The sequence below is a fragment of the Rhamphochromis sp. 'chilingali' genome, assembly GCF_963969265.1.
Source record: "Rhamphochromis sp. 'chilingali' genome assembly, chromosome: 9".
NCBI lineage: Eukaryota > Metazoa > Chordata > Actinopteri > Cichliformes > Cichlidae > Rhamphochromis > Rhamphochromis sp. 'chilingali'.
Genome location: NC_137936.1, coordinates 29,237,048 through 29,264,185, shown reverse-complemented (window position 1 = coordinate 29,264,185; position 27,138 = coordinate 29,237,048). Strand labels below are relative to the sequence as shown.

The window sequence follows — 27,138 nt, the reverse complement described above, 5'->3', positions numbered from 1 at the left end:
CTTAAACATTACTACAAGTGTTTGGTGTTGAAGGCATTGTTCTTCTCTGTTTCTGTGCTGCTTTCATTTTAAGCTGAGTTTGAAAAATTAACCTAAAGGTTTGTTGTGTTTTTTGAAAAGTCATAAGAGCCACTCTACCAATATGATTAATATGCTGTTTTAACCTACAGTGTTAAAATTATTTGCCAATAAATCACTTTAGAACTGAGCATAATCCAAACGTACAGTAATTTGTGTCAAATTATGTTGCACTAATTTTTAACTGTACAAATAGAAGGAAAAATATGCTCCATTTCAAGTGACCTTAACTACACTGCAACTGGGACCCAACAACTTGACCTCTTTTTAGACATTCGGAGCATCATGACATTCATCTATTTCTCCCCCCCCCCCTTTTAACTACCTTCAGCAAATAAAGAAATTTGGTAGATTAAAGTCATAACTGGAGGAGAAAATGGAAGACACAAAAGGACATGAAAATAATAAAGCTGAAGATGGAGTATAGTTAGAGGACTAAAAGTAGAGGGTGAAGAGAGGTAAAAGCCCTGATGTTAGGACTGTGATTGTGTGTGTGTGTCTGTGTGTGTATGACTGTGAGACGTGGCAGAACGAGGCCTAGCCAAATGGCAGATCTGTTCCATATGTTTCCTGGAGACAGAGAGCGAAAGAGAGAGAGGCAGTTCCCCTCTACCCCACCCACAGCTCATGGAGTCTTTATTTAAAAAGACAAAACAGACCAGAAGCAAACCATCCATATCCCTACTGTACTTCAGTTTAGGCTAATTTTCTTTAAACTATAGATAATAGTTTCAGGTAAAGATGGAGGTGACGAGTTCACTCGGCAGGTGTTGGATATCTGGGAGTTTGCAGGAACTGTTGCTCCTTAAACTCCCAGAGAAGCTGAGAGAGAAAAGAAAAGATACAGCCTGTCATGCTTTTCACTCTGGTTTGATCTCATTTTTCACTGCCATATTCAGTCATGTTGCTTATTTATCGCATCTATATATACAGTAAATAGGGAATCTGGAGTTCTGCAGGACCTGGGCACCTTCTAGTCACTGAGTCATGTGTCTGTCCAATGCGCTATTGTTATTGCTACTAAAGGTGGTTCTACAAGCTGTTGAATCATGGGGTGTATAGTTTTTCACATGTTCCTTCTGCATGTTGGTTTTATTTTTGTTAAATAAGTAATTAACATTATTTGAAATGTCATGTTATTCATCCGAGGTTCAATTTAAATAATTTTAGAACCTACTATCGTCCAATCTCTTTCTTATTATGTTTTTATGTAAGAGCTTGAAAGTGTTTGGGGTTTCTTTGTTTTTTGGGGGTTTTTTTTGGTTTTTTGGGGGGGGGGGTCCACATGGCTGTGTTTAACTTGTCAAATAGTTTTTGTTAGCAGACCTGGAATGCAGAACCTTTTATGTCTGCAATCAACACAATATTTTGGAAAACCCAATAGAGGGGGCACTTTTAAAGCCTATATCTTCATCTGTTAAACAAGACTAAAAATCCAGAATTTGGTTGCTAACAACAAAAGTGTCCATAGGGGAAAAAAAAGAATATAGCGAAACGTAAATCAGGAACAAAACAAACTCGTGGTTTGAGGCAAGCTGCTATAACCACCAAGAACAATAATAAACATAAATACAGAAATATAAAGTTACAAGCTTGTTAAAGGCATACGTTACTCAGAGAAATAAACAACAACAAATATACCACCCACCTACTGTGTACAGTGGGTTTATTAAAAACACAGCCCAGCACCACTGTGCACTTTGACGCTTGCTGGTGACGATTTTCCTTTTTTTTATTTTAGTCCCATGGTTGGAAAATTCACTTATCACAGCTGGAGAGTGGATAGAGCAGAAACAATAACAACAATAATACTATCCAAAAAAAAGTAAAATACTATACAAAGATACTTATTTATTTCTTAATACATGATTATATTTCTTAAGTTAGCTAAAGCTATCAAATACTGACTACACCACTTTTAATATGCTGTACTTCATGATTGTTTACAGCTTGTTGTGCTGCCCCCAAGTGGCCTCAGTTGTTGCAGGTTTAAGCAGTGTAGCACTCTATGGTGTAATTTAGACACTTTTTTGGTGCATAGTAGGGCTGCACGATTTTGCATAAAATGAGAATCACGATTCTTTGGCTTAGAATTGAGATCATGATTCTCTCACAATTTTCTTTTCCAATATAAATATTTATTGCACTTATTAACTGCACATCAACTTCGTAACAGTTGAGACTTAACATAAAAACAATAAATAAAACATAAAAACAATAAATAAACATAAAAACAACAAATGTCTCACATTTTGTGGTTGCCGCAAAATGTTGTACTGCTTGAAATTCCGTCTCCACCGTTGCTCGACACTGCGTGTATAGAGCAGGTAGTGCAACAATAGAAAAATAGTTGCGGGACGGCACTGTGTAGCGTTTGTCTAGGGTGTTGATCATTTTCCTAAATCCCTCGTTTTGCACAGTGTTGATCGGAGCCATATCTTTGGTCAGGTGATAAGTAATAGCCTCCGTAATTTCTTTGTGCCTGCGGGAGTTTGACGGGTATAGGGAAGCGCTGTATAAGGTTCCCGTTATTGATGTTTGGGTGGTTGACCGGGACGGATTTTCTCCTGTCACTTGCTCGTCATCCCTGACGTGCTCTCCGTTGTTTTTTTCCCTGCCAATTTTAGCATCACACGGCACAGCTTCTGTATCATGTGGTATAAGGCTCCGCCCTTGTCATTTGTTGAGCAGGAAGAGTGAGCGCTTGTTTTCATGCAGATTATGTCCCGGATCAAAATGTGGTGCAGTCGTCATCATCTTTTTTTTTTTTTATCGTTGTCATTTGGAAATGAGATGGCACATAAGTATGAATCGAGATCGCGATTTTCTAACGATTAATCGTGCGGCCCTAGTCCATAGTATAGTTTTAGGATGTACTGTTATGTCTGCCACTTTAAGTACATTGTCAGGAAGATCTAAACAAATTGGATTATTGCCATAAATAATTTATTTTTCTTGGTGATGATGTACGAGTTGATAAAGCCACTTTGATTTTATTTATTAAGGTTATGGTGGTGACCTTATGAAACCTTTACTGATATGTTGCTCTTCCTCTTCCATGTTCACGGAGTGGACAAAATATTAAAAGACCTTACCTTTTGTATCTGATGCAACCCAATACAAGAGTATACATTGTCCTATAGTCCTGGATCAGGCTTGCCACACCCTTAAGAGGCTCCATTTTAACAGATGTCTTGTCCTTCCTTCAATTTTGTGGCAATGATGCACAGGATGTCTACAATTTCCATCTCAGTGATGATACAGCTAAACATTAGGTCTAAACATTAACTCTTTGGGATGAATAGTTACTGTGTTGTACAGTGCTGATAAAATGCTGTAGCAAGCAGTTTTAAATGTACAATGGAAAAGTGCTTTTGTAAGTTAAATGTTGCATAAAAGGAATGATTAGAAGATTTACAAGAGCTGTCAGGCTTTCACTTTTTCCCGAGTCTGGCCCTTTGGAGACATACTTTTTTTTAAAAGTAGTGGTAGACTTGGCTGTAATGGCAGAGAACATAAAGAACAAAGAAAACTTTTGTCAAATTAAAATCTGGTTCTGGATTCATTTCCAGACCTCCACTGACACGGAGAGAAATGCCTCTAACTTTTTATTGTGCAGTGACATCTTCTGGAGAATAAATGTTGCTGCTCTTTATCAGCCTCATGTTAGATAAACTGGTCCAAGTATCAGCATTAGGCTGGATAATTCATTTTCTTGGTCCGAACTAATTGGTTTTGGACTAACTTGACAATATTTCATAATTAATGAAACAATCATCAACCTAAACTTTACAGCGCGTAGGTTAGAAGGGATTACCAAGATGTTTTGCTTAGAATCAGTTGTCAATTGCCCCTTGGGGATAAATAAAGTCTTCTGAATCTGAATCTGAGAATTCGCTAGAAAACAAAAACAAACAATCTGATGAAGAGCAGGGGCCTGTTCTTCGTACCGCGCTAAGTGAGTTAGCTGGATGAGATTGTTGACGATTTCGCGTGATCCTGGATCGTTCGGTTCCCCGAAGCCCATCCGGGACTTGCTGTCATAGCAACAGAGCCGTAAGCGTAAACCTGCTGGGGAGCAGGTTTACTTTATGTAAACAGGATTAGATCGCGGCCACGCAGGTATGTCCGCGTCATTCATACGAAAGCAACAGCGATATTCCACCACTGTTTCACCATAAATAAATAACATCAATGTAACTAAAGATAATGCAGCACTTGATCCTTTTATTGATTTCACACAGATACATACAGGTCATTCCCTAAAAAAGGGAAATGTACTATTAACATTCTATTACATGTATGTGATTATTACAGATGTAATTCATATTTCAGAGTAGTAATTGTAAATTACTTCGTGTAATCAAGATGAGAGACCACGGCTATAAAAGCGAAGGTGGATTTGGGAAGTCTGTCGCAGTCATGTCCTGTCCGTTTACGCGAGCAACCCATTGCGGAAGGTGCAAGATTGATAAGGAGAGTCCTCAGAATTCAGCGTATATTGCGGGACAGACAGGATCCTTTAGCTCAGCGCGACAGTGTGCTCATAGAGAGATATCGATTTTCCCGTGAGGGTATTATTCACTTAACCAACTTGTTGACGAGGGGGTGCAGGACCACCACCTGTCTTTTTTTTTGCTCTGCCCTTTTCTTGGTTGCTGTTATGAACAAACAAACAGAGTATTCCAGGGTCTCTTTCCAAGAGACGACAAGCAATATAAGTGATAAATATTACCATTCTGTAGAATATTCTTATATTTCACTTTTACTTGTTCCCATGTTCTAGTGGGTCCTGTTGTGGCTCTAATGTGAAAGGGGATATAATATAACATATTATAATATAATATAATATAATGTAATATAATATTGGATAATATGGTGTGATATGATAAATCTACCCTACCGCCTACTGGTGTTGGCCAGAGGGGCCGATGGCGCAATATGGCAGCCTGGCTTCTGTCAGTCTGCCCCAGGGCAGCTGTGGCTACAACCGTAGCTGCCTCCACCAGTGTGTGAATGTGAGAGTGAATGAATAGTGGCATTGTAAAGCGCTTTGGGTGCCTTGAAAAGCGCTATATAAATCCACTCCATTATTATTGTTATTATTGAATTACTTACGAGTTTGATTTGTCAGCAACTTTCTGCCAGCCCTCTCTCCTTGCTTTTGCAGCCTTTGCAGTGTTCCCTTGCGTTTTAATTAAACTCTGAAACTCCTGAAATCCCTCACTCAAGAGTTCTTGCTCTGCTGCCGAAAAATACCGAGCGCGCTCCTTCGACATTTTCGCCGACCAATCAAAGGGTTGCCGATCAATGTTTCTACTATCGATGCGTAGCCCCTGTTGGGCCACCCAGTGATCTCACATTACTTCATCCAGCTATACTAATCGTCAACAACAGGTGTGTTCGGGGAACCGGAATAGCGAGCTCAGAGTTAGCGCGATGATTTGGTCTTGGATGTTTCATTTGATCTTGGATGTAGTAAGCGACGTACGAAGCACAGGGCCCAGGTGTCCTCGAAATGTCACCAGGCACAACAAATAAGGAATCTGGAGTTCTGCCTTGTGTGAACCGTTACTTCTTGTTCTTTGTCTCATCAGTTGGCAGCCATCTTGAGAGGGCACTGTGCAATTATTCGAGCATTTATTGTGAAGCATTATCTAAAAAAAAAAAAAAAAAAAGTTTACCCCAAAGTAAATCTTTGAAAAGTTTTCCCTTGGAAGTGGGTAGTTACTTCTACCACACTTGTTGTTGTCAAATTCTCTGATACATTTCAAGGATTTTGGCATTTTTTGAGTGCCATGTCTCTAGTGTACAGAGACTCAACATTTGTCAATTTGCTAAAATTTTATTAAGGATTTTTTTCTTTCTTTTCCGTCTTAAAAATTTTAACTGAATAGTTTTATAAAGCTTGGGCGAAAATCCCTTTAAATGTTCAACATTTGCTAGTTTCTGATATTTTGTAGACTAAATGACATTCATAATGTTTAGTCAAAAATGTCTGAAGGCTGCAGTTCACACATAATTTTCTTGATGTTATAAATAAAATTGTATGTATTTTATATTATGCAAATATAACCAAACTATTATTATTTTTTATTTAAGTTTTATAAAAAATAGACTTTAACTTTCCTTGGTTTCATTTTTGAATATGTGTATACAGCTTATTTTCATTTGAAAATGAATTAATAAAATTCTAAGATTCCCAAATAGAAATGATAAATTCACCTATTTTGTTTTTTAAAATAAAAAGTCAAGACTTACATGTGGAGATGTTCCAGTTTTATTTAGCGACATCCTCAATAAATATAGCACCATTTCAGATCAGAGACCATTGGAAGAAACAGGGACATGGTTGACCATGAGATGTTCTCAGATATCCAGATTATGAATCCTCCTATCTTATTATTTTAAAATTAACTGTAGTTCACATGGATGCTATAGTTCTCTTAAACAGGGGTAAATTTATACATTAGTTACAGGTAATCAGTATATCCCCAGTCCTGCAGAGGACGTATTTGCCTCAAGACCAATGTATAATCCAGTCTGACATTAGGCTGTCAGCTTCTAAATAAAAACATAACAAACATGCATTGAGATAATGTAAAATATCCACAGACATGGGGCTTCAAAGTGACACTTCATCACTGTGTGCAAAGTGCACTTCATAATGCCAACACCACTGACCGTACAGACTTCTGCTGGAAGAAAAAGATATTTCAGTATAGGTGTAGCTGTTCAGCTCCTGTTAGTGGCCTCTAGTGACTCTTCTACGATAATTACAACATCTAATTTGAAAAAAAAGGCTTCTTCATAATACAAATAAAGTTTTTGTAAGTATTACAAAGACTTAAACACTTTTCTACTCTACATCTCATTAAACAATGCTTACGGTTTTAAAATTAGAAAGAAAATAATAAGAAAAAAAGAATCTCCTTTCTTTAAACAATACATGTACAGCATGTAATACCACTCGTATCATTGGGTGATTTTGCTCAAAAAGTGACCAGAGGGAGGCGCTTTATTCCTAAGAAAGTGTACAGAATAAAAGCTATAAGGCAAAAGCTAAACATCCTATCATGCACCTTACAAAGGTGAGCAGGGCGCTTGTTTTAAGATTTGATTGTAATGCTGTTCGTTCTGTGACATCCTTCTATTTCATGATGTTTGTAGCTGCTAAAAACATTTCCTAGTGTTATAACTTATGATATCATTTTCATCTTCATCAGGGTGTAAATGGTACTTTCATTCCCTGTGTGCTACAGGTTCAAATATACATCTTTCTAGTTTGTTTGTTTTTTAACGGTTAACCCTTTAATAGGAGAGTTTAATCTGTTTTTAGCCTATCAGAATTATTTCCAGCTATGTCCTTATTTTATCATTTCCCTCCACACTACTTTCTGAAGTTTCCAAGCTGTACACCCCTCCGTCCGGTCACGCAGCGAAAGGTTGCCGGCTGTATGGCCCAGTATTTAACAGGGTTGGCAAAGAGACTGATGCCAGTGTACAGGTTCTTCTTGCTGTTGTCCCTGATGGGACAGAAGTCGTTGATTCCCACACTGCTGATTTTGTTGCCATGGAGGAAAATTACCTGAACAGATGGACAGGATTTTGTGTTAGTTATTCTTCTGCTTTTTTTTTTTTTTTTTTTTTTTTTACAGCAAACTACGCATGAGTAAAAGTTATGTGTTATTACTGCTTTATTGCTACACTGGAACCTCATAAACACAACCCAATAGGAGGAATGGTCTGTTAGGCATTACTTAATGACTCCAGGTTGCTAAGTTAAAGGAGTCTTGTCTTGCTTGGAAGGCTGAAATATATTCCTGCAAACATATTTTCCTTTTTTATTTACATTGTGACTGAGTCATTCTACAAGAACCATATCATGACTGTGAGACTTCTGCTCAAGCTACTCTTATATTGGAGTAGTGGTGGAAGCTCTCATGTTTGTTCCACTTACACATTAGCAGCTGTGAGTGTATATAAGTGGAAAAAAGTTACACCAGGATTATACTCGCTTGTGGACATGCACACAGACGGCTGCAGACACCACAGATGTTTAGTTTTTTTGCCAAACTTTTGGAGTACAAAACCTTTGGAGTACACCATGAGAACACATCCAAAGTACATGTCACATGTCATACTTCAACAAGTACTTCAACAAACAAGTCTCACAAATCAGCAGACATCTTAAAACTCCTCTAGGCACTAATTTGGGCAATTATTTTAGAGGATTATATACATTGCACCTTTAAGTTTAAGTAAGGAATTATTTTGTCAGAAAAGGGTTTTGAAAAAGTGCATTCCACCTGCAAGTTTTTTTTTCTTGTAGTGCAGTGACCCTCAAGTTCACTCATATGAAATAATGAAAATGCTCAGATTAGAGGAGAACCTGCATACTCAGGGACATATAAAATATAGTCTGCTCTCACATCCACATGCAAGAATAGGCTTGCGTAAAAAAGACACTGAAGGTAATAATGCCAAACAGGCCTAGACATCAGTCAGCAATTCTTTGGCAACCACAGAGTATAAGGGAGGAATGATTTTAAAAAAAAAAACAGTTGGAAAGTGGTTGCTGGGTCTCATTAGGTTGTCTTTGCTTTGGTTGCTGAAGATTTTCCTGTTCACCCATAGTTTGCATGGAAGACCCTGACCTGTTTGGACACTCACCAGTTACTCACTGAATAATATTGAAATAGTTGAAAACCGAATGGAGGTTTCTGGTACAAGTTAAGCTACTTTCAAGGTGCATGAAGAATAGCAATAGCTTTTTTACCAATTTCACCTACAGCCAGCTAGCAACCTCCAACAACTGCTCACTGATCGGTTGTTGCCAGGGGGTCAACAATGAGTCTCTAGGCCTTTGTCAATTTGGTCTAAAACATCTGTTGTTATAGTAAAAGGACGCTCACCCACAAATAAAGTTTGCACAGTTATGACTTACAGAGGTTTGAGTTGTGCTGCTAATTTTATTTACCAAAGTCGCAGCATTGTGACAGTGTCCATATCTCACCTGTAGGTAGCGCAGGGAACTAAGGCCAGGCGGGACCTTTCTCATACGGTTGTTGTCCAGGTAGATCTCACGGATTTTCGGGGTGTTGGCAAGGCTGCCATTTTCTACATACTTGATCTGGTTAAAAGCTAGTCCTAGCCTGTAAAATTAACAAGTTATTAAGATATAGAAGCTTAAAAAAAATTTAACATCTTGCATAATTGCTTAATATCGGTCTGTTGTTCCTAACTTATGGTGCCCTGGTGGTGCAAGATTGCAGGTGGGAACTAGAATCAGTCTTTAGGAAATCATTAGTATCATGCTGTGGAGTGAAAACACTATAAATTGTGACAGTGTTTTTTTTTCCTTTTAATTCTGGTGTCAGTTTTATTTCTGAATGTTTGAGTAAACAGTCACCAGTGTTTACAAATTTGTTATTCCTGTTGATTGAAAAGTTAAGTTAATCTAACCAAAAGCATGAAGGAGAAATCTGTGTTAGTGAAGGATGTCTTTTAAAAAATCAGCTTTTAGGTTAAAGGATTGGTGGTTTTCACCTCTGCAAGTTTTTATATCTGATGAAGTCTTCTATTTCCACCTTAGAGATCTTGTTGTAGTCCAGACTCAGTTCTGTAATGGAGGATGGGAAATCTGGAAGACACAACATACAGTGATTATAAGCAGTGTAAGTAGCACATTAAGATGATTTATTTCTTATGATCTTTTGTAATGATTTGACAAAAAACTTATCAAATTACATCATATTAATTGAAGTTAGTGGTTTTACAGCTAACTTTACTGTGTAGCTAGGTCCCAGTGTGTAAAACTGTCAGTGTATGAGGAGAAAGAAAAGTGTAAAAGCTTTTAAAATTAATTGTTTAAAACAGTAAAACATAACATGAGTGATATCCTACCTTTTGGTATGGAAGTTAGTTTGGCTTCCGCTATACCGATATACAGAGTCGACAGGCCATTAAAAGCTCCTATCTCAATTCCACTGTTGGTCAGAGGGTTGGCCCCCAGCTCTATTTGAGTAAGCACAAAACATCTGGTTTTATTATTAATGATTCATTATTTCAATAGAGAACCTGCATCAAGTAAAGTACAACAGATCTATTGTAATGACATTCTCATCTGTTGCTCTTGGAGATCTGTACAGCTTTGTTTACATTCTCTATAAATAGAATTAATCAATAAGCCTGGACAGCTTGCAAAGTCTTGACAATAGTCTTCTAAATGATCTATTGATAACAAAATCTTGGCTTGGTCTGCATAAGGTCTTGAAGTGATTGTGTTACTGATCGTATCATTCTGTCGCTGCTGTAATGGCAGAACTCTTTGTCCAAATGAAGTGTTATGTCTGTTTTCCACTGGTCTTTTGAAGGTGATTTATTGGGTTTTCATTGTTTTCTGTCTTACAATACACACTGTTACAATGATGGGTGCTCCTATTAAACATGGTCAAAGTTTCAAATAATGAGGTCATGTGCATGTATAAATATTCTTGTGAGCCAAAAGCTCAAGCCTAAAGCTCCACCATATCTATGTGGACATATTCACATTAAATTAGACTTAGCATGGTCAGTAGAACCCTTGCAGATATATGAGAAGATAAAATTTATCATACAAACACTAACAGTTATATAGTGATTAAACCACTAATACTTTGACCATTAAGAGGTTGTTTGTTTAATCATGAGGGGAACCTTTGAGGTACTCTAAGTAAAGAGTTTTTAGTTGCCTAAATTCAATTGCATGTTAACCTGTACAATGTTTTGGACTAACACAACTGACCTGCAGCCTAGAGCCACTATGATTTCCTTTAACCATCTAGTCCTTAGATTGATTGATATAGAGACTATTGATATAGGGTTTGGATGCAGTTGTTGCATTAACTATTAGTTTATCGATCTGTAACGACAGAGGTGGCAGATGATAAAATACTATATTAGTATGAGTAGGCAGTAGAAGTTGAAGGCAGTTGAAAGGCAGTAGCAACCAGCTTGTTTTATTATGTTGGATTAAGAGCTTTTTGGACCTTTATGTAAGTCTGTAATTACTATTCATGCCAGATCTAGGTTATAGCCATTCCTTCATTCTGTTTGATTATCTTTCACTGTTAAAGTAATGTTATTACCTCCTGATGATTCCTCTTTTGACTGAATAAATAAATCTTCAGACCTTTCCTTAACGAAGAACCATACACCACTGCCTTTAGAGAACAGCTATAGTTAACCAGACAGAAGAACCTAAAAGTGGGTCTTACCCAACACATGAAGTTTCCTCAAGCCCTTAAATGCATCCTTCTGAATTCTGTTGATCTGGTTTTCATGAAAGCGGAGTTCAATGACATTGGGAGGCAAATTTGCAGGGATCTCAATCAGCTGGTTGTAGGACAGATACAGCAGTCTGAGATTGTCCATGTTTTTGAAGGCCTTTGGATGAATCTTAGAGATCTTGTTGTTGATCAGAAACAGGCCCTGTTTTAGGGAAAAGGGGAACTTTAATAGAGCTTTATAGATTCAAATTCAGTTTTGCTTCATTTCCTGCACAAAGTTAAAGAGTGGAAAGTTTGAAACAGCAAAGAATGAACTTTTCTGGCCAACATTAAACCTGTGCTCGGTAAAAGGTTTTCAACAAAGAACAACATATGCTTATGATTGAAAACATTTATGTTTTGCTCAAGTTATGTTGTGCTTTTTTTGTAGTGTACTACAATAGTGAGACTTGAATCGTCATGAAGACTTTATTACATTTAGAATCAATGAGCAGACTATGAAGTAAACAACATTCAGCACTATCAAGATGCTGGTCAGTTGCACTATTCAAGCACTGTGACTAACCACAATAATAGCATGAAGTTCTGGTTTTGTTCAGTGTTTTAGGCCTTGATGTGTTTTATTCTCAGCTGAGAAAACATTGTCTACAGATCAAAGATAAAGCTTCTCTCAGCAGAGTTTTATAAAAAGTAGCTCTTTTTTTCCTTGAAGGCTGCTCTTGGACTGATATCAGTGCATTGTTTCTCCCTATCTCATAGCTGTAACAGTTACAAGACAGCATGGTCAGTCACTGATATCCTGGGGCTGAATGTGACTCATTTTAAATTTCAGAACCAGGTCTGTTCTTGTTGCCTTAGTACTAATTTGTGCTGTTTTTTTGTCTTTGGTGTGTCTCAGTTTAAAGGTCTAGGGAGAACAAAAAATGTGGCCAGTTTTATTTCAAAAGACCTCATCAGCTGGACATTATATTATGTTTATAACAACAGTCAACTTTTCCCATATTGACCCATGAGTATTGTGGGGTTTAAACTGCAAATTACATACATAATTTATTTATTAGCAGAAATATTTACATTTATGGTTTATGGTTCTAATTGTTTTATTTAATGTGTCATTAGGTCTGAATTTATGTAGTGTTAAGTGTACCATTAACAATTAATGGTTACCAGATTTTGTACCGTACTGACTTAAGTGACTTTGATGTTTCATTTTGGCCTCTTAGGGCTTCACAATTTTAATCCAGTTTTAGTTTCAGGTACAATTTTGGCTCCAAGCAAATATGAAAACAAGCTGATAAGATCAAACCATTATTATGCTGCATCCTTTCTTGAAATTATGCTTCACTTTTGTGTTTAATTATGAACCCAGTGCAATATTTCATTTAAAATGCTGCATTTTCACCCCTTCTGACTTCCTGCCGAGCTGCAATGCATTTAGGTCAGGCATGATGGATCTCTTTGTGGTAATTTGTGATTTCATTATAGACAAAACTATCCATGATCATTACTTTTGGCATAATCAGAAGTTTTTGCATTGTATTAAGTGTAAGAAACTATGCAGTCCTGCCCTCAGTTTGAGCTATTGCAGCTTGGATTTTTCCTAATTCATGGAAACTTTTAAACAAGAGGGTTTACTGGGGGAATAACTGTAAATGTAAATGCTAAGACAGCATACCATCAAACCTAATAATATACCTATGAGCTTCACCTAACTTTGTATTCTTGGGTTATTGTACAACAGGACATTTGCAAATAAACAAAGGCCTCAGTCACAGAGGTCAGTTTAGAGTTCTACTCTGCCCAGCTTAGAGCAGAAGAGCTGTGCTGATGTGTGAATACAGTATGTTTGAGTCAGCTCTTTTAATCTTTAGTAGAAAGATTGGTATGTCCAGTTATCCAGCATTATTTTTAATGATGTAATGCATTCCCCTCCATGTGCAGTATATGAGCATTGCTAAAACGTGCATTCTTTTGTAGTACTTGTACATAACATATGGAGGATGCATAATGTGACTGGAACTTATTTGCTTATGTAGTTTGGTTTTCTAAGGTGGACTGATGCCATTCAGTTACTACATTTGCTTGTAACTAACTTGCCGGCATGCTTCTTCATATATTAGATGTTAACAGTAAGTAGTTCTGATGTTCAGTGCACCATGCGCAGGGTAAACTAGTTCTTAAAGGATGCCTTACATAAAGCTTGTTGAGGTCTTTAAAGTCATCCTGCTGGATTTCAGTGATATCATTGTTTTGGAGATCAATCATCACTGTGTCTTCTGGAATCTTATCAGGAACAGATATCAGACCTGTTAAGAAAAAAACATAAATGCGTATTTAAAGGAAAGAGTTGGATCAGAAATGATGGAAATAATTGGGGGTTTTTTTAACCGAGATACACATGTGAAAAAGAAATTGTTGTCTTTCTGATTATCCTAGGTCTCTGATAAAATATCAGTGGGTCATATGTCTGGGGTAATTATACCAAATAGTATTTCAGAAAAAAATCACAAGCTGCTGCTGCGTGTGCCAATAGTATATGAACGTTTGGTTAAAAAAATTTAAGTTATTGGAGTGATTAGCAGTGGACCCTTGGGTGTTTTCATAGCTTAATCCTAGTACCAAAGTATAAGAGAGCCCCACTTTACTGTAAGTTGGGCTTTTGGAGTTTAATGTACTGTAGTTCTTTAATGTACTTTAGTTCTAGAACTTTGACCACAAAACCAAATAGAAAATTTTAGTTTTTTGAAATGCTGGAAATGAAGGCTTTCCTGTTCCATTGGTGAGTTGTGTGTGAAAATTGTTTGGCTGCATTGCCCCTACATTTTAGAAAGTTCACATTAAATGTATATATGATGCCAAATTTCATCAGTGTCTTAACATTCATATATTTTGTTATATGACAACAGTTTAACAGTCAAATTGTTGTTAGTCCTGATCACTTTTTTAAATTCATATACTGTAATGCCTCCTGTAAACCCAAATCAGCAATGACTAAGTACTATCTCAGATATTCCTCTACAGTTTGTGGTCATGGTGATGTTAGTCATATATGCACCACCCAACTGCTGTTAATCAGCAAGGTTTAGGCAAGCATGTCTTACAAGATGTCATTAAGATTTTTTTTAGCAATTAATGCTCAAGTGGATTTTGGAGACTGCTTTCAGTGGTAGATAAATCCTAAAACCTTGCAAGGCAGAGATTGCTGATATCCTTTTATAAAACTGATGTTAAAATAAATATTTATTTTAAAAAAACGTTTTCACATAGACAAATACAGCAACTACTACATGATTGCTGTTCTATTTTATGTATATGAGTGCCAGAAATAGAGAAGTAACTTAAGGCCAGACTAAACCATAGTCATATTTTTGTCATTGAATTTAACTGGAATAAACATAAGATTATCACTAGCCTTACCTATCATCTTATATGGCAGACTTAACATAGCGTTTTGAATTGAATGTGTTTTAGCACACTCCATGTTTCTAGTAACATAATATAACATAATGAGTTACTTCAGACTGAGTGTGTTCTAACCCTGGTCAGAGCACTGCACCACTCTGGGTGAGCAATGACAATGAGCTGGACAGTCCTCGTCATCGTAATCGTCGTCATCATCATCGTCGTCGTCGTCATCATCATCATCATTTGAATCCGACATCATGATTTCATGGATTTTTGTGTCATAGTTTTTCAGGTAGTCCATTACATTGATTGGTTGGTAGGGTTTGGCATTGCCTAGCGCCAGCAGGCAAAGCAAGAGGAAGATCCTCATGGTTTTATTAGAGTTGTGGTTAAACAGCAGCCAAGGAGAACTCTAGGAAAGACAGGATAAATGAATGAAAAAATGAATACATTTACAATTACAGTTGCATCGTTGCATCCATGGTTGTTCCACTGGTGATTTTTTTTTTTTTTTGTACCTGAACTTTTATTTCAGCCTGAACAAAACTGAAATTCACATACCAGTTATTTTTCTCAGCTCACTTTGTATTTCTAGTATAGTGTAATAACTGAGTAAAATGGTGCCTGCTAGATTTGTTAACCCCTCTTACTAGTGTTCTTATCATCCTTGTTTAAAGTAACTCAAAGTGCCATGTTTAAGTAGTCCCCAGTGTGGAGGTTGAACTTGATAGCATCACAAGAAAACTTTATTAATTAATTACCAGAATAGAAAACAACAGAACAAAACAGTTCTGGCACAGTATAAAGCACACTTACAGGATATAGTATTTAGTTAGCTGAGAACTGTCTATTCCAACCTTTTTTTAATCTAGTGATCTATCAGTCTTTTCTTGACTACATTTTTACTTAAAAAAAACTAATGCAGCTAGTGCCACAGTTAGGAACCACTGTAATGTATAATTGCTGATCATTCTGACTGTTGTGCTGCAGTTTTTCCTGGGTTGTGTTTTTTCCTAAAAACAATCCAGTCAGAGCTTTATAGGAACCACCATTCTAGATTGTTGGTGGTGTTGGAGCTTTATAAAACTAGTACTAATTTCACCATACACATGAGCAGTTTTTAGTGCATGAGTTAAATTTCATTTTTACAGCTTGATTTAAGAATATTACTAAAACAGTACATTTGAAAGTGCATGTGGACTTCCTGGAGAGATCAATTTTCATAAGTGCTACCCTTTTTTTCTACCAGTGTTTCCATGGAGCTCTCAAAACCTCCTCTGGAAAGGACTTCTTGCAGCCAACATAAATGTTTCTCCAGCTCTCACCTATTCACCATCTGTGGTCATTCACAACATGATTTATATATCCTCCTCGATTACATATTCACATAACCAGCAGAGAGAGGCTGACATTGTCTGGTTCCGTGCTTCTGCTAATCTTGATGGATTCTGAGCCGTGCAGTTCAACGTGCAGTCCACCCACAAATATGTGGTGGTGGTCGAGCATCCTGCTTTGACAGCAAATACTGCACAGCACCGACCCCCTTCCTCTGCCCCCAGTCTGTCTGTGTTCCACATGTGAACATTTAGCCCAAAAAAAAAAATACTATAAATACATCAAATGCTTCATGTATGCTTTCCAATTGTGCAGTAAGTTGGGAATAATTCTTCTTTGTTGTTGTTTTCTTTTCACTGAGTCAAACAACCATTGAAACCTTAGAAGTTTCATTAACTGCAGTCTGACTGGCGCAGCAAATATTTACATCTAAAGAGGCATTTCATAAGTATTCAAACCAGATGTCTTTCATTAGGACTCTCATAATCTTATTACCACTTACATTGAGAAATTATCTTTAATATCACTTGGTCTCAATTATTACATGTCTAGTCATGAAAAGGTCAGAAAATACTCGTCATTTTCCATTTCTAAACATCAGATGTCTTGTTCTCTTTGATCATCTGTCCTGAGTCTAAACATTCACTTTACAAACACCAAATCTAAAACTGAAGCTAAAACCAAAAGTCCTGGGCATGCTGATGATGATTTCAGAAATAATCAGTAAGAAATAGACACATTGACAGTCAACACTTAATTGATAGTCGGATTTATGCCTGAACCTTTTCTTTTTAATTTAGGGATTTTTAAAAATGTTGATACCATGGTTAGAGCCGTCTCCTATACATCTGGCATAGGAATTTTAATTAGAAACTATAAACTACCTTTTCCATGCATTTATGCATTTATTATTGGTACCATGACCGTATTTTGTATTTTTTGTCAAATGAGCAAAGACCCCAAGCAATGCATAAATGTATTACTCTTCTCAGTATAAAGCCTAAAACTAGACTGGTCTTTCAACATGAGACATATAAACTTAACTTCACTGTAAAATGATCTAAGCACAATCTTATTGCATGCAAGTAAGTATTTATCAGTATCAGGATGCCCTGCCATAGCCATCAGCAGTTTAAATTAAAATTGGCAGATTAGAATTTGCAGCCTAGTAATTTGGCTCTACCAAAACACCTCTAGTAACTTTAAAGGTAACAACAGAAGTCTTGCTAACTGACCACAGTACCATTAGCTTGCTGCATTAGAAATATGAGTTGGTGTTTTTATAAACAATAAATTAATCCAGGGTGTGTCCTACCTCAGCTGTCAGGTGTGTTTATGTCCTGGTTTAAACCCCACACAGTGAGCAGAGCAGCAGCAGGGTCCAGCTGGAAGGCTGAGAGTTGGATCCTCAGTCAATACATTCCCAGTGAACGAAGAACAGCATCACCCTTCCTCTCCGGGAAAAAAAAAAAGGGGGGGGGGGGGAAGTGGTCCCCTGAACACCCCCACCAACGGAAAATTTCCACTGGTAAGGGTGAGAGGTTCGGTTTTAGTAAAGAGCTCTTGATTCTCTGAGTGATCACACCATCTGTAGGCCTGTGGGGCTAAGTTTGAAAAGGCATTGTTAAGAGTTTAGTCATGTGCTTTTCATCAGGAGCTTTGAAGTAATGCCAGAATAGTTAGATTCAGACTCCTGTATGCTCAAGTCTTTATATATAGAACATACTGGTAGGTCTGTCACCTCCCCTCCCTTCTCAGCCACATTAACTGTTTTACATCAGTGTGAATGGTTTCTTCTCTGAGGCACGTTGGCACTGGGTTAATAAAGGATAGTACAACTGTACAGCTGCTGTAGCGGTTTCGTTTGTCTAATTGAAACAACAGGGTGGAGTTGAGCCTGCCCTCTCAGAGATTTTAGGGTGATGGTGAAGGACTGGTAGACAGTTCATTTAGATCAATATTACTGAAGACTAGCGATCAGAAAATTTGAGGTAAACATGATATAAGAACACAGCAACAGTCTCTGAATATAGTTTACCCATAGGAAGTGGAAATGCATTTATACACTTTGGAAGAATATATCATATTATCAAAGTGGCTGAAGTATTTTATTTTTAAGCAAACAAAAGAAATGTTTGGCACTCAGTTTTCATTTTTGTGCACAAAAGTACATTTATTTGGCAGATTTACTTGTATTTAAACTGTAGAGATAAGTAGAAACATAACTGTTGTGCTTTGCATTTTTGCAAAGCTGCTGTCATGTCTGAATAAAGGTGTAAGGAACAGTTACATAACAAACCTTATGATATGTCTAGACCTTTTCTGTCTTCTTTCTAGAGCCAAAACTTTATGGAAAAAAAGAACTGAGAACAATTTCCGTTATATCAGCCCACAGGCAGATGTCCACAATTCTAAACAACTTGTTAAGGTGTATTACTCTTTGGCAATGAAGTGATACACTCTTAAGGTGATACAACATACCATTACAGTCAGTCAGAACTGGCAGCTTGGTGTTATAAATGTCCTGTTTGTGGATTTGGAAAGCAGAGACAAAAGATAATTGGAGGTGATGCTTTGCAACATCAAATTAAAGTTTACTATATATTGTGCTCTGCGTGATGTTGTCTTAACAAGACACAGTAGGAAATCTTTCAGCTTTACATTTGAAGCAGGAATGAGAAGTACCTCCCAAGAATGGAAAAGCTAACAGCTTGTTCCCTCAGGGGTTCAAGTGTTATACAATTCCTTTTTCCATTTACTTCTGGTATTTTCTGCTGAGCTGAGCTGGAATTGCACAACTTATGGCTGAGCCAGACCATCCAAATATGCCCTGGTTTGGCAGTCAGAAGACCCGAAATGGGATCGGGTCTGTTTTGGTTTTAGTGAATCGTCTTGGTGGGGAAATCAAATTTTCCAAACCATCACAGATCTGGTTAAATAATCATCACATCAACAAGGAGCCTTCTGACTTCTTTCATGTGCAACAAACTTTTTGAAGGAAATTCCTAAACGTAAGCTCTCAGTTTTATCACTTGTTATTCCTACCACTAGCTTTTGACTTGGTATAGCAATAAATAAACTCATGAACAACTTGTGGGAAACGCAGCAAAAATCTGATTTTACCTCCAGGCTAAAAAAGGGAAAACATCTCTTGTTCCCAGAAGCTGGAAAATCAACATGCCCTGTTGATGTATGCCTCTCTGATGTATGGGTAGAACATGTCTCAAAGTTTAACTTTTACTTTTTAAACTTTCACGAATATATAGCTAATTTTACATTACATTTACATTTTTGTGGTATTTTTCATAACTGGCTACATATATTTATGTAATTTGTCTTTTTAAAAGCGTGTTAAATAATGTGCTTGAGGCTAGTTGGATGCATTTAAGAAGTCTCACAGAACTATGTCCACTTCACGTATTAGATACCAGTAGCTTAAACACGTCCACCTTCTTGGTTAAAACCTCAGACTCAGTTTCCAGCTCCCCATAATCACAGCTTCATGGCTGTGTGCTGAAACAATAGCCTCTTGGGAGCCAGATTGTCAGTTTAAAAGATGCCATTTTCCCAAACACTGGAGGGATCTGATTAGACCATGATGTAACCCTACATGAGAGTTTTCTCTTTTTTGTGCCCTGTGTGAGGACTAAGACATTAAAGGTATTTGTCTGCACTGTAAGGACCACTAGCCCCACGGTATATCCTGTTGCGTCATGTTGATCTGGATGGTGGGTGGTCCTTTTGTCTTTCTGCCTACCCAGAAGCAAAGGGAAACTTCAAATTATTGAGCTTCTTTGTCTGAGCCAGGTATCCGTCATGCTGTCGTTTTCTGTTTTCATGCACACGAGCCCTTCGAAACCTCATACCTCTCAGCTGACTGGTCTGCCACAGAAAGATTTAATTCAGTAGCTGTAATAATCCAAAGAGGGGAAACTGGTTTGTGGTAGTGAAAATATTCTATGGCGTAATTGTTGGATTTATTGTCTTCAAACTGCAAATTAAATGTTAGAGATTATTTCCTGATGTGAGATGGTCTGCCTGACTGATGGAAGGCGGTCAGGATGTCTCTTCTCTCTAAGGATCTCATACTTTCCAACCCATCAGACGTCTATGACGGCGCTGGAACAGCTGGAACTTGTTGTGTTTTTGTGTTAAGGAGAATTTCCTCCATCTGGTAATTTCTTTTAATGCCGTAAGTCACGGGGGCAACTTCCAGGGCATCTAGCCAAAGAGTTGCCTCAGTGCTGTTGTTGCTTTAGTGCCACAGGAACGTTTTGAAGCCAGGAAACATTTTTAAAAGAACTGTGACCCTGCAACTCAGTGTGTTACCTGTTTCTGGCACTGTTACCCAGCCAGGCTATACAACAGAGCAGTGTTCACTAGCCCCACACTCCACCATGATCTCATCTCACCACAGTTCCACCCGACACTAATATTGATTATTGGTGTTTTGATTGTTTGTTTTTCTACTTTTGTTTTTTGTTTGTTTGTTTTAATGTGACATATATTCTTATTCATAAAACTAACTTTTGCTCACAAGTAACTGTTGGTCAGTAAGTACATTTAACTGCTATTCTAACTGAATTTAGTGATTTAACAATATATTTTAGGTATTCTCACATTGTTTTACTTCTAAATCTGTGTCAGTGGTCACTAGGGCTGCTACGATTAGTCGATTAGTCACGATTACATCAACTATCAAAATCGTCAACGACTAATTTAATAGTCGACACGTCGTTTGAAGCTTTGTAAGATCCCAAAAGACGCAGGAATAAGTAGTAGGATTTAAGAGTGTAATAACGGACTGAAACAGAAGATGGCAGCACTGCATGAAGAAGGATGATAGCTGCCGTTAAACCCCGAAGAAGAAGAAGCTGTGTCCCAGAATTCATAGCGCAGCCCATCGTTTCCAACAATGCTAGTTAGTAGGGATGGGTACCGGTGTCCGGTGCCATGATGGCACCGGTTCTGTCATAAACGGTAGTAACCAGACCGAAAAGCAGCGCACATTTCGGTGCTTTATTTCGGTGCTTTTTTTTCCTGAGCTGTGATACACTTTAGATTCTAGCCAATAATTTTACGTTTCCGAGGATAGTAGGCGGGGCCAGGTACGTACGTTCTGTTAGAGCAGAGCTACAGATTAAAAATGTCCAAGGCGAAGCGGTCAAAAGTCTGGCTGTACTTCATAGCAAAATATGCAAACTCAGCAGCAACAAGTGCTTTAAGCTGATACTGTGATACTGTCAAAGGAGGTAACACCTCGAATCCGATGAAACACCTGGCGACGCATAGCGTTTTTTTTTAAAGCCCAGAAATGCGCCGTATTTGATAGCTTGCTGCGAGACCTCACACCGAGCACATCTACTGCGGGTGGGTTGCCTGTTATGCAACATCCCCCAAAAACACGAAGAGGAGAGTCCTGGCCCCTAGCCCTGCCAGTGTAGCAGAAATGATGACGGATGATGGTGGCAGCAGCCGTTCTTCTCTGCGTGAGTAGCTAATTTACGTTGAGTAGGCTAACCACGTTATTACATTAATGCATGTAAGGTGAACTAGCAAACATCATCATAGCTACATGCGGCTGTCCTCTTGTTTGATGGCAGATACTCCCTTCACCCTGGCTAAAAAGGCTAAAATGACCAAAGAAAAAGTGGAAAACAGTTAAACATGAGAGGTTTAGGACAAAGTTTGTTTTTTTTCCATTGTTTAAGCACTGCTTCCAGCCAAGAGTGATACCATATATGCCCCATAGCTGCAGAAAAGGCTAACATTGTTATATTTTTACAAAAAACAGCTGAACATGAGAGGTTTATGGACCAATTTTGTGTTCTCCATTCTTTAAGCACCGGTTTGAGCACCGTTTGAGCACCGGCACCGTTTCAAAAGTACCGATTTGGCACCGGTATCGGATAAAACCTAAACGATACCCATCCCTACTAGTTAGTTTTACTCTAATTATTCTTTCTGGGTCACAAAATAAACGTTTAACATATTTTCAGGCGAGAATGTAGCTGTGTAAACCTCAAATATCTGCTCAGTTTATCAAGACACCACATATTTTCAAACAAACATTTTCAAACATGATATATAAGTCACTTAGATAACTTAGAAGTCTTATTGTTATACCTTAGACACTTAAAGCTGTAAGCTAATGATAGTGCAGATGAATGCTGGTGCAATAAGCTGTATGTTTTACGTCCAATGGATGCATGGTCTGATTAGTCGACTAATCGCAAAAATAATCGGTGACTAGTCGACTATCAAAATAATCGTTTGTGGCAGCCCTAGTGGTCACCAGCAGTTTTAGTTTATGACCCCTTAAAACGAAGTAATTTTTGTTTTTGCACTGTGTTGGAATATTTATCCTGTACTTTACCAACATTTTGCTGCTATAGTTTGCATGCAAGACACAGACTTATCTCGAACAGTGTGGTCTTTTCCATCAAACCTTTTCCATCGAACCAGTATGTTCTACGTATACTTGTTGTAAAAAGTAGTCATTTGTGTTACTGTTACCTTCCTATCAGCTCAATGGGTATTCTCCTCTGAATTCTGGGATCAACATTAAAGAATCTGGCATAACTTTCACTCAGAGAATTGATGCACACTGGATATTTTCACTTTTTATGACCATTATCCGTAAAACCTAAAGATGGCTGTATAGAAAAATTCCAGCAGATCAGCAGTTTCATAAACACTCCGATCAGTCTGTGTGGCACCAACAACCATGCCTCAGTCAGACTCACTTACATCACCTTTCTTCACCATTGTGATGCTCAGTTTGAACTCCAGCAGGTCTTCGTTACCATGTCCTTATGCCTGGTTCCATACATTTGTACCATGTGACTGGCTGATTACATGTTTGCGTTAATGAGCAGTTGAATGGTGTGCCTAACAAATTGGCTGCTGAGTGTAAGTATCTCAGTTTTGACCAGTGAACAAAAGCATCATAGTCACAGTTTCATGTGTCTCACAAATACAAGGTTGCAAAGTTGGGGATACACTGTTATTCACAAAAAAACAAAAACACTGCTTCATTTTCCTTTTAATTTCATTTTTTTCCATTTTTATATCACAGAAATCAGATGAATTGAGTTCCACCTCCGTACTGATCTTTTGTGCCTGATAAAATGTCTGAGTACATGGGAATGACTTTACAGTTTACTTTTTCAGTTACATCTCCTCATCCTGAGGAGCATGGATGAGGTCACATGACTAATGAGTATATGATTGCTCACTCACGTGTTTGATATGCAAGACTGATGAACAGAGCAGCTGTTTATGTTGGCAGAGGAGAACTCCCTCAGGAAAAACTTTCATCTCAGCTTTAGTTCAAGGGAGGAAAGTTTTCCAGCTCCAGGTTCAGTCAGATGACAACTGCCGGCATCTAGAAAACTGACCACACATTTGTGATTCTTTGTTTTATTGCTTTTATTCATTCAAATTAATTTTAGTCCCCATATAATTATCTAATATTTTCAGGTTTTTTACCATTAAAGAAGCTGAGGTTTTATGCTCCTCACAGTTTAGGTTTTTTTCTGTTTCAATCATCCTTTCGATGTCTGTGACTGAAGTAAATGATCCTAAACCTCAGGCTTGTAGAGGAAAATATTATGAATTGGTTGGCTTTTCAGCTCTGTTAATTGCAGCTTTCAGTAAATATGTATTACATATAGCTAAAAGACATGTAATGGAAGGTTAACTACATTTTTTTTCTTATTCTGTAAAAGTCATCATGGCTCCACTTTTTCCCTGAAGCCCAAGCTGTTAATTTGATAACATGAATATACTCCTAAATGTCCTGGACAGGCAGGCTGTGTAAATGATCAGGGGATCCAGTGCAATATAATCTAACTTATTTGGGTGTGTGAGGGTACTAGGTTTAGGCAGACTTCACTCAGACAGGAATGGTAACTTAAAGTTTATTTTTTCCGTGCATCATAACATTGTGCTAAACTGTAAAATATACTCACCAACTTCATATAATTTAAGCATGTTGGCCAGCCAAGAGCAAATGAAAGGATATAATCTTCAAATATATCTTAAATTTGTGGGGGAAAAAATTAAAAATCTAAAGTAAATTGTTGAGTGTTTTGGACCTCTAGTGAGAGCTTTTCAAAGTAACGTTAGGGTAGAACGAGCCTTTCATGTACACAGTGGTAATACATTATATTACAATTTGCACAGCTTGAAAGCTGATGCACAGTAAAAGAGTTTAAATTATCTAAAAGTCTTGTGTGTTTCTGTCTGGGAAAGAAGAAGATTCAGTTAAAAGAAAACACAGAAGTACAAATTTACAGTAAGAAAAATAAGATATTTTCATGCAGCAGTATTAAAGTCAGAAATGTTTGGCCATAATCTCCATAAGTTCTTTAGCATACTCTGCTCCTACCTGGGATTAAATAAACCCATGTTAAGACACATACTATATAAAGCAGGATAAGAAGAAATAGAAGTTAACCCAGATACAGATGCAGTCATAACTTTGTAATGAATTGTGAATTCATTGTGAATTCTTTTAACCACAAAGTGAAGTGAAACAGTTGCTGTGCAGGATATACCATAACAAAAGCTCAATATCACATATGATGCATTCATCTTGATGATGCTGAATTGTAAATCATAACACATGCAATAGCAAGACTCCCACTTAATTTTTGCATCAAACATAAATCAGACTTAACTACAATTGAGGAGGTCACTGCCCTGTCCATTCACGTAAGCAAGATAAAGATAAAATGTTGAGGAACAGGCATGTCATTACATCTCATCTCGATCTGTTTGAGGAATTGGCTCCAGCAGCACTTGGTTTAACACAATCATCTTAGGGGATGTGTCACGTGTGAGCTTTCCATGTCAGGGTTTTTATGAAAACAGGCAGTGGAAGAATTGCTGCTGAGAAATGAAACATGAAGGTGCTGAGGTTGTTAAAAATAATGCGCTGTGCTTGCAGTCGCACTTCATAGAATTCTTTCCATTTCTTTATTAGGATTTTCATTTTACTGTGAATTCCTTCCCTTTTACACAGTGATCCACAGCGGCGACCCTCTAGAGGGACCAGCCAAAAGTAGAAGAAGATTTTCTGAGAGTGGACAGATGTGTTCTGTCACTTTCACACCAGTTTAAGGCCAAGTGACAGAGCAGGACAGCTTACCAGATACCAAACCATGTGTTTGGTCTAAAGTTGTAGAAAATGTTCAAATAGCATCTTACCATACAACAGTAACCATGTTTGAATGTGTGTCAGATTTTGACATCAGACTAACGCGTTTTCTAGTAATTTTTTAGGTTTATTTGTATTATATTATTTGTATGATATTAGTAACAGAAAAAAATGATGAAAGGAGATTTTGACTTCTTTTGGCAGATTAAAGTCCACTGTCTCTCAGTTTTTTATTTTGTTTATGTGTGTTCACTTGGTTTTCTGGGGTTTTAAGACCACACTTGATGCAGATCTTACACATGAAAAGGCCATTGGTGAGATTTTTTGTGGGTCGATGTAGTTGTTTTCCAATCTTACAGCCACCAAGGTGGAGTCCCCGCTGCGGTTTGGGTCACAGATGGCTTCATCAGGAATACTCCTTGAAGACATAGCATGAGAATATAGATTCATGTTTATTCCCTATAGCTGAAACAAACTTTTTTCCATTATGTGTTAACTGGCAGATAATGGAGTACTGATCTGTGCCCAAGTATATTTTTGCATATATGCTCCCTCTGGGAAACATGTCGTTTTAATGTACAATTCACTGATATGCAGAAGATACACGGTTACAGAGTTCATTAATCACCAAAACTATTAATACACAGACATTAATATTTAGTTAATATAATGAGTATATAAGACCAACACTACTAATTACTTTTCACTTCATGTTGCATTTACTGGAAATCGTCTTTTGTTTTCTTTGTGTAGTTAAACATGTTCCAAAAGAAGAAAATACTCACTTAGCATTTTCTAAGAAGAAATTTAACATATACATTTCTAGTCCGTTTTCAAGGTTTTAAACTTTTGTGCATATTTATTCATTTTTAGGGTTTTTTTGTGTATTTATTGCACCACATATGTTAGAATGGTTAGCAATATTTCCTTCAAGTCTGATTGTAATTTCCCACCTGCAGTGTTAGCCTTCTTGCCAATAAAGACAGACCAAAGTGCAGTGTTTAAATTGGTCATTTCAAATAAAACACACTGCCACGACCTGGACTATGTGCACGGCGCAAGAAACCTGTGAGTGCATAATGAGGTGATTCAGTGCGACTCCTAGGTGGAACTATGAATCAACTTGTTTTGTTTCTTGTCGTCAAGACAACTCTCCATCCAGTGAACTTTCAGTATAATATTGTTTGGCAGTCTGTGTTGAATGAGTCAGTCATCTGGTCCGACTCATGTCTGTCATAGGAGCTTTGTTGTTGGTCTTAAATGACTTTGTGGTTCTGTGTTTAATCACCTGTTTTTTCCTGACTCCTTTTCTTACTTAAATTAGTTTTTTGAGATCATCAATCACTATCTTATTTTTTTCTGTAACTAAATAAATCAGTAATCATTTCTGGTCATCATATTAAAGTCGGAGCAAATCATGCAAATCATTATTACACCATCAGTCTTAATTTTAATTATTAGTTACGCCATTGTACCAATCAAGTCAATAGTAATAATTTTTCTCTACTGTCTTGGAAGTTTGTGCAAAGCATTTGATTTGGGGAAAAAACCCATAAACAAATAACATGTAAAAATTAGCAAAGTGATATTACATTTTTGAAATTCTTCTTATTTTATAACTGATCCGTAATGGACTGGAGAGTTTCAAATATAGAGAGCTGTTAAGAGGTGTCTTCTATAAGCCTCATTTATGCTCCCATTTTATAATTAGCTAGTGCAGACATATAACAGTACAATTCTGCCTGTAACAGTACGCCCAGTGCCAAAAAATGTTCTCAACATAAACAAATTACGAGTAAGATAGTCTCATGTGTGTCAAGGAAGTAACTGTTTAAAAAGTTTGCATATTAGAACATTCAGAATTAATGCATGTGTATTTATGAATAG

At 37.4% G+C, this 27,138-nt stretch overlaps 3 protein-coding genes across 10 annotated transcripts in view; 1 reads left to right on the top strand and 2 right to left on the bottom strand.

Moving 5' to 3' along the window:
- The window catches only part of cenpp (centromere protein P), a 120,470-nt gene that overhangs the window by 66,910 nt on the left and 26,422 nt on the right, over window positions 1-27,138 (top strand). The window lies entirely within an intron of this gene.
- On the bottom strand, window positions 6,351-17,642 carry aspn (asporin (LRR class 1)). The gene is made up of 8 exons (XM_080891094.1): window positions 17,404-17,642; window positions 14,886-15,165; window positions 13,542-13,654; window positions 11,337-11,550; window positions 9,985-10,095; window positions 9,628-9,721; window positions 9,095-9,233; window positions 6,351-7,666 (listed from the first exon to the last, which is right to left on the bottom strand). The coding sequence occupies exons 2-8, from the start codon at window positions 15,121-15,123 to the stop codon at window positions 7,469-7,471; spliced, it is 1,107 nt and encodes a 368-aa protein (XP_080747220.1). The 5' UTR covers window positions 15,124-15,165; window positions 17,404-17,642; the 3' UTR covers window positions 6,351-7,468.
- Window positions 23,137-27,138, bottom strand: part of ecm2 (extracellular matrix protein 2, female organ and adipocyte specific) — a 29,025-nt gene continuing 25,023 nt past the window's right edge. For 5 of the 8 annotated variants that reach the window (XM_080891088.1, XM_080891089.1, XM_080891085.1 and 2 more), the window contains one exon: window positions 23,139-25,669. In XM_080891088.1, the coding sequence (XP_080747214.1) occupies window positions 25,501-25,669 (169 nt within the window). In that variant the 3' untranslated portion in view covers window positions 23,139-25,500. Of the gene's footprint in view, window positions 25,670-27,138 lie in introns of all 8 variants that reach the window. The other 3 variants (XM_080891090.1, XM_080891086.1, XM_080891087.1) reach the window with 2 other exon arrangements.